The following is a 13451-nucleotide window of genomic DNA, read 5'->3' as shown; positions in this document are numbered from 1 at the left end:
TTTCAGGATGTAATGTCAGAGGAATCAAGCTCGAACAGTAATGAGGTCTACTTGGCAGGAGTGACAGTGACTAGTTGATGTGAGCCTGCCGGCCTGACACGTGGCAGCATCCTCCTCACAGTGGGAGCTCCGAACAGGTGGTAAGGTAAGGTCCCAGCAGCCTGAGCTAGCTAATTAGGTTAGCTTTGTGTTGTTGCCATAATGCTCAGGCAGAGTGGGCCCTGAGCTCAGACGGGCTGGGTCTGACCTTCAGGCGGCCTGCTGGTCACCCCTGCCCCTGGAATTCTAGACTGAGGTCTCATAGGAAGCAACCGGCCATTCTCGTCTCCTAGGGCCCCACACAAGAGGAACTGAGCTCATCTTGCTGCAGGAGAAGGTGGGTATCCTTGCTGCTCAGAAATGGCAATCTGACGGCCATCATGGGATTTCAATCACAAAGGAGCCTTTCCTAATGAGGAGTTTCAGCCACGCATTCACCTTGGCTTCCAAACAATGGCTCCGTGATCAATGTCTGCACACCCCAGGGCAAGATAACAAATTGTGATTCATTATTTCTGGTGGCATTCCTCATTAAAAAAAAAAAAAAATTGATCATTGATCCTTAGTTGGCAACCCTTCTCAATGAAGCAGGATGATAAGTTAGCAGATCTAAAAGAAAAGCTTACCTGCCCAGGGCTCCTTAAAAGTCCCCATACCAGAAGCCTGTAAAATCTAGCACCAAGAATTAAATCCTAAATCAATAGAAAGAACTAGCTGTAACACTGTCCTAAAAAATCATGGACTAATAAAGCTAAAAGAGTCTTAGAGAACATTCCTTCTAACCCTTGAGTTTGTAGATGTGGAAAATGAGGCCCCAGTGCCTCCTGTGACTTGCCCACCTGGCAATGACAGCTGGTGGTGCAGAGATGGGGTAGGAATGCCAGGGTGCTGGCTCCCCGTGGGGGGACTTTCCTCCCCCCTGTGCAAACAATGCCTCCACAGCTCCTCATTTTCATCTCTTCTTAACAGCCCCTCCTGGGGAAAGAATGTCATGTAGTGGAAGGAGTCCAGGCTTTAAAGGGCAATAGGCCTAGGTTCAAATCCCACCACTGCCACTTAAAAGCTGTGTGACCTCGGGTAATTTGCTCTACCCTGATGTGTGTCATCTTCCGTATCTACAAAATGGGAACAAATGTGCTTACTTGGCAGACTGTTGTGCAGATGGATGAACTGATGCATACATCCCTGTTACCACGGTGCTGGGCACACAGTGTTCAACAGAGCTCCCTTTCTCTCCCCATTTCCCCACTAGAGCCACTGCTCTCAAGATGTCAGAGTGGCGCAGTGCCCACCCAATACATCAGTCGTTCATCATCACAAACATGAGAAAAGCTAATGCTAGTGAAGAACGGACCATATGCCGGGTATTGTACGTGGCTGATCTCATTTAATCCCTATACAGATCCTATGTGGTATATACTGTTATTCCCAGTTTACAGATGCAGAAACTGAGGCTCCGTGGGTCAAATAGTTTGCCCTGAGTTTTACAATGAGAAAGCAATAAAGGCAGGATTTGAACTCAGACTGCCCTAACTCTAGAGCCAGCAGGCCATCCTTCCCCTCCTTACCTACCACCTCCTCTCCTGCAGTCACCCCTCTAGCCTATCCTGCTGGGAGACCTGTCTGCTAGAGACCTACCTGGCCACGTCAATCATGGTCAAGGTTGCCCTGTCTCTATCTCGAGTTGTAAGTGACGATCCTGCCGGCGAGATCTGTTTGCGCAAATCCTTGGCCACTCTTGCCAAGCAAGCACTTGGCTGGGCTCCAAACCACAGAAGGCAAGGAGTCCAGGAACCTCAGGACACACGGGCCGTTGTTGTAAGGGTCATCTCAACATTTCCCCCATCTTCCTGCTGCCTTAGGAAAACAATCTAGTCTTAACCACTCATTCCGAGCCAGCAGGCTCCTTAGGGGTCACCTGATCCCAGCTCTCATTTTACAAAGGGGAAACTGAGGCTGGAGAGGAAAACTAAGATCAGCTGACCCAGCAAGTGTTCAGACAGAATAATGCTGGAGCTACAGCATCTTAGGCATCACCCAGCCTGACTGCCTTTACTTTAGAAATGGGGAGACTTCCGCAATAGTGAGGATCAAGGAAAATTTGCTTTTCATTGTAGCAGAAAAACAGATAAAAGCTAAGAGCAAATCAGAAGCTCAGCCAGGTTTCATGGCCCAGGTAGAGATGTTCCTACACACCAAAGCCCAGGGGAAGCCCTGGACTAGAACCCAGCTCCTCACCCCCAGGCTGCTTCTCCCCCAACCTTATGTGATTTGAGGGGCACCCCCGGCCCCTTGTAATCCTGACGATCCTGCTGGAGCCCAAGTCCCTGTGGCTCCAGATTACAGGGCGGGCAGCAGAAAGAGTTGTTATCCAAAGGCACCTGTGAGCGTGACCATGTGCCCAGGGAGAGGACAGACAGCTCTGTGCTGATGGGTGCCAGGTTTGGGCACCTGGCGGGGAAATGGAGCCCACCTGGGAGGTGGGAGGTGGTACAGACCTGTATGTCCTTGAGACCCTTCCACAGTGAGCCCTGGCTGGAACACCTAGACCAAATCAACCCCACAACCTCTGGTCTGAGTCCACCACCATCACACTCATTCCTTGGGCCTGAAAGACATCTTGGGTTTCATCCTGAGCCACGCAAATGAGTCTTAGGATGATTAAATAATAGTGGTTATCATCAAGTGACAGGTTAACTGTTTAAGGGGTTTCTCTAAAGCAGCAGGAAGATGAGGGAAACAGTGTGACCCTTACAAGAACGTCCAGTGTGCCCTGAGCTTTCCCGGACTCCTTGTTTTCTGTGCCTTGGAATGGAGCCTGGGGTGGGAATTCCAACCTGTCCAAAGGGCGAGCCTAGCAACTGCTCAGCAAGAGTGGCCAAGTCTTTACTCAACCAAAGTCCCACTGGCAGGACCACCACCATGTAGGGCTTTGGGCACGTGAAGTGGAAAATTGTTGGGCTGGGCGGCTGCAAAAAGGGCGTGAAAAGTCCAGAACATGGTGGTGGGAGTGATGAGAAGGAATCCAACTCACAATTTTGGTCTTTTTTCCAGCTTCTCGGCAGAAGCAATTAATGACTGGCGGCCAGACCACGAAGCAAAAAGCCAGAAGGAGCATAGGGAGAGCGACCGAATCACAGGACATGGGTCCCCTCTGCTGAATGGTGTGGCAGCCCCCGACAGGGGAGGAAGGAAGCTACTCAGGACCCACACGGTCCCTCGGGAGTTCTGTGTGCATCTGTCTCATTTGGTCCCCAAAACAGCCCTGAGGGGCACCTGGGTGGCTTAGCCGTTAAGCATCTGCCTTTGGCTCAGGTCATGATCCCAGGGTCCTGGGATCGAGCCCCGCATCGGGCTCCGTGCTTGGCAGGAAGCCTGCTTCTCCCTCTCCCACTCCCCTTGCTTGTGTTCCCTCTCTCGCTGCCTCTCTCTATCAAATAAATAAATAAAATCTTAAAAAAAAAAAAGTTGCATTAAAAAAAAAAACAGCCCTGAAAGGAAGGTGTTATTATCCCGTTTTACAGACAGAAGTGAAGTCACTTGCCCAAGGCCCCAGAGCCACTCAGGGTCAGAGTCAGAATTACCCGCATGTATCCTGACTCTCTTTCCAGGGCTCTTTTGTGGCTCCAAGACACAACCATCCCTGGGGGTCCCAGAGATTTTGTTGTTGTTGTTGTTAAATACAAGTTCTTACTTTTCCTGAAGTCTTGATTCCTTTTGCCAGGGACGCATACACAATCACCCAAGCCAGGAAGAGGCAGAAGGCTAGTGGCCACCTGATCTCCCCAGGATATTCAATTCCAGCAGAAATCTTCAGCACAAAGTACCTAAGAGTTGGAAAGAGAAAGCAGGGAGGGGAATGAGGAGGGAGGGAAGTGACGGTCTGCAGGTTTCATCTCCCTGCAGAGCCAGGAGCCTTGAATAAACCCCAGCCCTCCTCACCCTCCCAGTTAGGGACCTTAGGAGATCAGGGTGAGGGATGCTCTGATCTGGGTTCGAGTCCACAGCTGTCTGCAAAAAGGCCAGCTGGATTTACCCGGTTCCTAATTATGTGCTGGGAAGCCTCTCGTGTCCCTGGGCAGCCTCTCAGCTCCACTGGCATCCGGACCTGCCCCAGGACAAGTGTGACATGTCCAACAGCGTTGGGGGTCCCAGCCCAGCCTGCCAACAGGCAGTCCCAAGGCTGACGTCTTTCTATAAGGACACACCACTAATAGGAACTCTGAACTGTCAAGGACGATTTTTGTGTCTTTTTCTGTAGTGTTCTACTCTTTCATGAGGCTGTATTCCAATTGTATTTGCATAATTCTCAATGTAAAAAACAGAGTCACTAGGCTCAATGACTAAAACTGCTGCTCTGTACTTTAGTTCCAGTTGCGTTGGGCACGTCCGCCGGCCGAGGTTGGCTGAAATGGAAAAGCAGGGCTGGCTGGCCCTTATTCAAGGAATGTAGTCAAAGACTGAGAACACGCAAACAGAAGGGGGCTGCTGGTCATCTGTGTTTCTGCTCCAGAAGCCCTGGCCTGCCTGGCAGCCCCCACACCCCCGGCGGTAGCTTATAGCCTGGCCGCAGGGCAGGCAGGCATGCAGGCAGCCGCACTCCTGGGGACAGGAGGTAGTCATAGGGACGCGGAGTGGTGCCTCAGACAATCCCTTCAGCTCTGCAATGACCAACTCCTGCATCCTGGATGTAAGCGCTGTGCTTGTAGCTGGGTGCTCTTCTGTGACCTCAACAAAGGGCCGGCCGGAATCCACACTCCACGGGACTGCAGAAACGTCAGCCCAGAATGTTCTGACCTGCAGAGGGACGTGAAGGTGGCACCACTCCTGGCCTCGCTGGCAACAGTGCCCTCCAGCCCGCTCGTGAGCATGCACTGGGGAGGCTGTGGGCAGTGCACAGCCATGTGTTTTAGAACAGACCCACTCCTTTCTGTCTCCACCCCTGCAGCAACTGGGGCTCAAGAGTTGAGTAAAAGTGGGGCGCCTGGGTTAAGTCAGTTAAGCATCTGCCTTTGGCTCAGGTCATGAGCACCGAGTTGGGCTCCCTGCTTAGCAGGGAGTCTGCTTCTCCCTCTCCCCCTGCTCGTGATCTTTCTCTCTCTCAAATAAATAAATAAAATCTTTAAAAAAAAAAAAAAGAGTAAAAGTGATTAAGGTTGGAACTGACCTGAGCTCCTAAACTTTAGGGACCATGTTTCCCAAGCAATGAAAAGGCTCTCCCCCGAGTCCGACTCCCTACATGGGCAAACCATTTAGGCAACAGTTCCATGGCACCTTGGCCATGTCAAGGGCACCCTGCTTTAATAAGGGACCTCTCAAAAGGCTAACATTTCTTCTTAGAAATGAAGACTGGTCCTAGAGGATTAGTAAAGACCACCAAAAGCCAACCTACAAATCATTCAAACCACATTGATGATGTGATCAGATTTCATCTAAGCACCAGGTCAAACTCAGCTTCCCAGTACGCAGGGTGAGCCACTCTCACTGCTACATTATCTTCAAAAAGAATTATGTCATCATTCAGCCTCACTCCCCCTTTGGCTCTGTTCCATGTACCCTCTGAGTGCACACAGAAGAGAAAACCCAGAGTAGGAATTAATGGCAATTGGGAGAACTACTGGGGATATTAATGACCACTTCTTACCATCTAAGGAAAGGCCACAAACCAGGGGCCCATTGACGTGGACTTTACTTGGCCCCAGTGCTTTATCAGAATTAGTTTGCTAACATTTAGAATGGGAGAGACACATAAAAATTTGGATTTTATTTCCAACCTCTTATAAAATGGAAGCTCTAGGGGCACCTGGGTGGCTCAGTCTGTTCAGCATCTGCCTTTGGCTGGGGTCATGATCCCAGGGTCCCAGGATCGAGCCCCACATCGGGCTCCCTGCTCAGTGGGGAGCCTGCTTCTCCTCTTCCTCTGCTGCTCCCCGTGCTTGGGTTCTCTCTCTCAAATAAATAAATAAAATCTTTAAAAAATAAAATAAAATAAAATGAAATGAAATAAAATAAAATAAAATAAAATAAAATAAAATAAAATAAAATAAAATAAAATTGGAAGCTCTGGCAGCACTGGCCCACCTTCCCACAAGACAACGACCATTTGGAGCTGAGTAGCAGCAGCCTCCCTCCCATGTGGCAGACAGGCTCTCCAGTTTGCCACACTCCCCACCATTCCCTATCGCCTTGTTCATACTTCAAAACCTCCCTGCCAAGCCCCTGACACATCTGAGTTTATAAACCCTGACATAAAGCTTAATGGGAGAACGTTTCTTATTTACCCTTCATTGAACTCTGTCCACATTCATCTACCTTAAGAAATCATTCCATAAACTTTATTAAATCTTCCTATGATGGCTGAGAATTTCCTCATATTTCTGAACCTCAATCCTTAAAGACTGGAAAAAATGGATGTAGAAAGTACAAAAGTAAGGCAAACTGTTTTTTAAAAAAATAGTTCTTTAAACTAAATCATTGACGATGACTTGGTTTTTTTTTTTTTACTTTTTGCCTCTCTTCCCTTCTCAAGTTCAGAGGGAAGGGAAAAAAAAAAAAAAACCCAACACCTAGTTTACTGAAGGTCTGCTTTGACCACATTGGCTGAAGGTTTTGCAGTGTTCTGTCACTGACATCAGGAGTGACAGCAGCACCAAGAGCATGCAGTCACCTCCACTCTCCAGAGCCACGAGGACCAACAATCTGCTCTCAGAAGCCCAACCAGGGAAGGAACCTTCCTTCCGAATCACTCAAGTAGGTAGGGAAGGTGCAGAGGGAAGCAACCCATCCCTTGGGCCATCTGCACTTCTAGACGACAACTTGAAAATTCATTCATTCACTGCGTTTCCCTCAGAAAGTTAAAAAAAAAAATCTTACTTGAAATACTCTTCACTCCCACTGACAAATGTCTTATTGGCCTGGCTGGTGAAGTTAACCATTGTCAAGTTGGGATAGGCAGTCATGCAGAAAGTTGAGTTCTTGATCTGTATTTTGGGATGGTCGCTGATGACACAGGAATCTGTTCGAGAGAGGATGGAGCAGAAGCACGGTGAGAGCTGTGCAGAAAATACACACACGTCATACAGGAGACCCTGGTACCCACAGCAGTGTCTCGTGCTGATACCAGAGGCTGTCATTTTGGGAGCACTCCCCATGTGGCCAGAGCTGTGCCAAGCGTTCTGCATGTGTTATCTCATTAATGTTCACAACAGCCCGGTGGAAGGTGCTATTACCTCCACTTTTAAGATGGGAGGCGGTGCGCCTGCATGGCTCAGTTCAGTGTCTGACTCTTGATTTTGGCTCAGGTCACAATCTCAGGCTCACCGGATTGAGCCCCACGTCAGGCTCCATGCTCACCGTGGAGTCTCCTTGAGAGTCTCTCTCTCCCTCTCCCTCTACCCCTCCCCCTGCTTGCTCTCTCTCTCTCTCTCAAATAAAAATAAGTAAATGCAAAAAAAAAAAAAAGACTTTAAAAAAGCGAGGGAAAAGTTCAATGAGGTTGAGTAACTCTACTCAAATCACACAGACAATAAGAAAGAGAATTGGAATTCAAACCCAGATCCTTATGACTCTGAAGAAAGCAAATGGCTTGCAGAAGTGAATCAGCAATTGAAATTTGAAAATCGAAATCTGCAATCTGAAATTTAATTAGACATACGCAAAGCTTCTGAAGGACTACTACCACAGACAGCTTACTAAGGAGTTCACCTTGAAACCGACAGACGGTACCTGCCGTAAGATACACACGGCATCTGCTTGCCACACACTCACGTGGGGCAGCGGGGGCGGCGACCACGCCTTGTGTTTGTGAGCCTCCAGGAAGACCTAACATGGTGCTTCTCAACCGGGCACGAATCTGTGCCCCAGAGGACACTTGGCAATGTCTGGAGACGTTTTGAGTTGTCATAGCTGGGGTACAGGGCGCTACTGGCATCTAGTGCGTAGAGGCCACGGATGCCGCTAAACATCTTCCAATGCACAGGACAGCCCCTCACCACAGAGAATTATCCCATGAAAATGGCCAGAGTGTCGAGGCTGAGAAGGCCTGACCTAAGCTGGGATGGGGAAAGGTGACTAACCGTGTGGCTCTTAGTATGTCAGGCACTGTGCTGGACACTTCAACAATGCTTACCCGTGAAATCCTCATCAAATCTGGGAGGTGTATATTACTATACTCATTTTATTTTTTTTTTGAGAGAGAGAGAGAGAGAGCACAGGGAGGGGCAGAGGAGAGAGAGAGAGGATCTTAAGCAGGCTCTACACCCAGTGCAGAACCCAGCACGGGGCTCGATCTCACAAGTGTGAGATCATGACCTGAGCCCAGAACGAGAGTCAGACACTCAACCGACCGAGCCACCCCGGCGCCCCTATTATGCTCATTTTAAATAGGGAGAAGCTGAAGTCTTTCTGACCATATTACAATGCCTCTCTGACAGCTTTATAAATACTGAGCACTTGACGGATAGTTTAAGTAGAGTCCACCAAGATACTATTTTATCCTAAAAGATACTATTTTACAAAGGAGTGAACAGCAGCAGTAACAATGGCTAACACTTACATGAAGCATACCAGATACTGTTGTAAGTGCTTTATATGCACCAACTAATTTAGGCCTCACATCACCCCTACCAGGTAGGTATTGCCACTGTCTATACTGCAGATAAAGTAACTGAGGCATGGAGAAGAGCAGATGCTTGTTAAGGTCACACAGCAAAACCTGGAGGCAAACAAGCACTCTCTCTCTGGAAGCCATGCTCTCAGCCACTCTACTATGAAGCCGAGAGCAGGGACCATAGACTCGAACACCTTCAGAAGGCAGGCTGGTGACACAAATGATGAAGGCATAAAATGGAGGGTAATAAGGGGAGGCGGGGACTCTGGCAAACTGGAGAATGTTCCAGCCAACCAGCGTCATGCCTTTTCCAGGTGTTCTGGAAAAAGACGCAGAAAATTTGGATATTTACATGAAACCTCTCCATTTTTAAATGTTGGAAGACCAAATTATTTTTAAATATCATGGACCAAACAACAACAACAACAACAACAACAACAACAACAAAAGAGCACATGGCCACCCGGGTCTGGTGCATTAACTCTCAATGCATGCCCTCCGCAGAAAAGGAAAGTGAGTAAGGCGGTGGGTTCCGAGGCTCCCCTGCCCTGAGAGTTTAGATGAGTTCCTTTATCTGTCCAAGCCTCCACTGTCTGATAATAGTTGTGTCTAGCTCACAAGATAGTTGCAAAAGTCAAAATAAGTGACATCGTGGATGAAAAAAAAAAAAATCTCACAATGCCCAGAGCACCGCTGGACTCTATCAATTTTAGCCGTAACTCAGTCATCGTTGTTATACCTTTCTATGGGGTCGGCATCTCTAGTACTTAGCATCCTCTCCCACAATGCTACTTGCCAGCCATAAATCACCTACTGCCTCCCCCCATCCTCCCAGAATACTTCATTATATCGGATAAAATGTTAAAAATAACAATTATAAGAAACTCTTCCCTCTGATGAGTTCTTTGGATCAGGGTTTTCAACGGTGTTACTACTGACTTTTGGGGCCAGATAATTCTCTGCGTTGGGAGCTGTCCTGGGCTTTGCAGGGCATTTGGCAGCATCCCTGACCTCTGTCCACTAGATGGCAGAGGCATCCACCCACCACCGCCACCACCCCACCATCCCCATTGTGACAACCCCAAGTATCTATAAACATTATCAAATGTCTCCTGAAAAATCTCCCAGGGTTGAGAGCCACTGCTTTTTAATGTCCTCAAATTACCCTCTTAGTCTGTATTACCTTCTTTAGTCTAATCAACTGACAGAGTTCCAGAGGGATTCCGACCTAGTAACTATCAAATATTTACAGAGGAAGCGCTTGTTTCCCCCAGCAGCGATCTGAATAAAGACAATAGAAGACCGCCTCCATCCCTTTCTTTGTAAGTAAGCACAGTAGTTTTTTCCTGAACTCCTGCCAAAAAGTACGTCCATCCCTTAAGACTGAACACATCGCTAACATTCAGGCAAATGCCACATCGACCGCTTCCAGAACTGGCACTGTGAATCACGCGAGGCAGCTTCCCTAGAGAGCGGCTCTGGATGTCTCTGGATCCCTGCTCGCCGCGGCAGTGCAAGGTCACACCATTCCTGCGTCACTGCGGCGGGCTCCCCGCAGCCTCAAGCCTCCTGCAGTATCCCTTCCCACCACTGGGTGGCAGGAGCGTGCTTCCCAGCGCCCTGCGCCTTCAGGTGGGCCGGCGGAGGGAAGAACGGTGGGCCGCGTCGGCCACACTCAGCGGCCCAGCAACGCCGAACAAAGAACAGCGATCAGGGTCGCGCTAAATTGAAAGCTGTTGGAATGGGATTCTCTTTACTCGGGCAATTATTAATAAATGAAAGCACACGAAAGATTAGGGAGAAAAGGGATCATTTAATTAAACTTATAATGAAAATGAAGCCATTCCAGAAATAGAAATGGTATTTATGGTGTTCCCATTTGAAATGACCCAGCCAGCTCCTACATTTCACAGAACAGTCGCTGATCTCCCTTGTCAGGGCATGGGTTAGCTGTTCTCCATTACAGAGACCTGAAGGGTTGAGTCCTCCTAAGGAAGACAGTCTCTCTTATAACCTACAACTTAGAAATAAGCTGCAAGCCTAGCCTCTACTCAAGGACAGAGCCAGGGCTGGGTGGTTTAGAGGGTCCTGGCATCTTGTGGGGGAGGTGAGCCTCCGGAGCAATAGGACCCCAGTGATGCTGAGCCAGCCATGGGACAGACACCTCTTGCCGGGACTGAAGGACGTAAATGAGAGCCATCCAATCCTTTCCTCCTGCGACCAGTGGCACGCTATCTCATGGTCGGGCAGTTACGGGGAGAGGCTGAGCCTGGAGATTATTAGGGGAACACTGCACTAGGGGAAGGGATTTTTTTCCATTTCCTAAGCAAGCCTCTCTCAGAATGGCCATTTGGGAAAGAGTCTGGAATATTCACCATCTGAACTCCTGACTTGTCCATCAGAGCAGTGGGGGCATAAACCTGCCGCTGTCTCTGCAAATCAGACCATCATCGCCTTTTTGAAGTCAGCCCAGGACCCCGAAGGACCAATACTTCTACAAGGGCTAGCCTGGTCCCAGTAACGGAACACACCCATGTGCAGATAGCACCGAGAAGAACAGAGGGAGGGGCTGCACAAAGAAAGATGGGGACTGATCCCTTGCTTTAAAAAAACAAAAAAGGAAAAAATGTAAAGTACTTGCTAAGCATGAGCTAAAAATCTGTCCAACCTGTCTGTATGCTCCCAGGGAATACCCAGAGTGAAAAATGTCTATTGCTATCTCTGCTCAGACCTTGCATCGTTTTTATGGGTTGTACCAGTCGACTAGGACTCGGCTGTGTAATGCCATTACTCTGCCTTTAATGTTTCCTGAGCTATCGTGAGCCAGACTGGAAACTCCACAAAAGCAGGGGCAGCCCCTCCCACATACCTGGCCCAGTCAACACGCTCAGCTTGCTTCAAAAAGAACACACACACACACACACACACACACACACGTGTATATACATGTACATACTCTGACTATAAAGTAAATATGTATCTATCATAGAAAAGGTAGAAAAGAAAATATGGTCCTAGGGGGCGCCTGGGTGGTGCAGTTGTTAAGCGCCTGCCTTCGGCTCAGGGCATGATCCCAGCGTTATGGGATCGAGCCCCACATCAGGCTCCTCTGCTGGGAGCCTGCTTCTTCCTCTCCCACTCCCCCTGCTTGTGTTCTCTCTCTTGCTGGCTGTCTCTCTGTCAAATAAATAAAATCTTAAAAAAAAAAAATACGGTCCTAAATTGGTAATACATCTTGTGTATTTGGATGAAGAGTTCCCCATGTTTTATGAAATATTCATGTTCAATGACTATAGAATAGTTCATCCTATGGATGTACTATAAATTATTTGAACCATGGGGTTATTCAATAATTACTTGACTTTGGGTTGCTCCTAGTGTTTTCCAAGACTGTACATGAGGCTGCCGTGAGCAATCATGTATAATCCTTATCTGTAGCTCTGATTTTCCCTCTTAAGATAGATCCCCAGAAATAGAACTACTAAGTCAACTACTGTTCACCCAGGCTTTCTTTTTACCCCACAGAATCTCCGCTACAAACAGGGAGCACATGGACTGATGTCACTCTGCCAGGACTGGTGAAGCAGAACCCGCTGGAGCATGGACTCTTCAGGAACCCTGGATAAGCAGAGAATCAGGAGTCCTGACACCTAAATGTCAGGGCTGGTTCTATCTTTCACCTTACAGCCTATCACTTCCACTCTCTGAGCCAAGTTCACTTTCTCACCTGCAAAATAGTAATCATGTCTCTGGCCCCTTGGAACTCATAGGGCTCTTATTAGGAAGAGCAGAGACATCATTTATGAAGCTGCTTTGTAGACGGGGGAGCATTTAGCTGGTGCTTTCGGACTGTGGCCTTGGGAGGCAGACAAACTTGGGTTCAAACCCCAGGTCTACCACAGAGCTACCTCTATGACCTTGAGCTCCAGTTTTTTCATCTGCAAAATGGAAAAAATAATAAAGCCATGTGTTGGCTTGTGCTTGTTGTACGTTGGTAATATGCATAAAAGGGTTACCTATGGTGCCTGGTGTGTAGGAAGTGATGCTAGCCATTATCATTAGGTGTTAAGGTGCTATATTGTCAGCTGAAGAGAATGTTGTTTCTGAACTACTCTCCCTCCTAGAGGACAGCTGCAGGACACTGATCACCATGTCCCACGTGGCTTCTGATGGAAGTCTCGAGGGGCACTTCCCACAGAGCCTGAATCATGCCAGCAGCCCATCTTCAGCAGGTGCTCCTTTGAAAAGTGACTTCCCTCCCAGGCACAATCTGGGAAGGACAAGCAAGGCTCCGGGATGACCTTGAGGTATTTGTGCACTCTAGATCCTACATGCTGGAAAATGTTCTAGCAAACCATTTCCGCAGCTAATTCTTGGTTGTGATCCTGTGAACGGCTACCGAGTGTCATTCTCTCAGAGAGCAGCTTTGCCGAGGTGACCACTGGGCTGGCAGAAACTGCAGGGCAAGAAGGTGGGGCACTCCATTCCAAAAATGGTTAAGGGCACCCTAATGAAGGGGTGTGGGCAAACGCCAACCTAGTGGTTCTTTGGTTCCTGGAGAACTTTAAAACTACAGAGTCCTAGATGCCATCCCCAGTTGTCTGATTTAACTGGTCAGAAGTGGACCCTAAGTGATGTTTTGATTTGTCAGTTCCCTGGGTGATTCTGGTGCGTGGAAGCTTGGGCTGAGAACTGCTGCCCTAACCCAAGAACCCATCTGCATGGAGACCGTACAGATGCCCAGAGAGTCTAAGGGACACTCACTCTTGGTCATACCATCCGTGAGCCACACACCTGGGAACCT

General features: G+C 48.4%; 1 protein-coding gene across 1 annotated transcript in view; it reads right to left on the bottom strand.

Annotated features, from left to right (window-relative positions):
* Positions 1-13451, bottom strand: part of SLC6A5 (solute carrier family 6 member 5) — a 50906-nt gene that overhangs the window by 28191 nt on the left and 9264 nt on the right. Inside the window, exons 6-7 of the mRNA XM_048213864.1 lie at positions 6913-7054; positions 3734-3866 (exon numbers count right to left, since the gene is read on the bottom strand). Of these exons, the coding sequence (XP_048069821.1) occupies positions 3734-3866; positions 6913-7054 (275 nt within the window). The remainder of the gene's footprint in view (positions 1-3733; positions 3867-6912; positions 7055-13451) is intronic.

Source organism: Ursus arctos, unplaced genomic scaffold (genome assembly GCF_023065955.2).
Source record: "Ursus arctos isolate Adak ecotype North America unplaced genomic scaffold, UrsArc2.0 scaffold_23, whole genome shotgun sequence".
NCBI classification, from domain to species: Eukaryota; Metazoa; Chordata; class Mammalia; order Carnivora; family Ursidae; genus Ursus; species Ursus arctos.
Note: the sequence above shows the minus strand (reverse complement) of the source record. Positions and strands in the feature narration are given on the sequence as shown.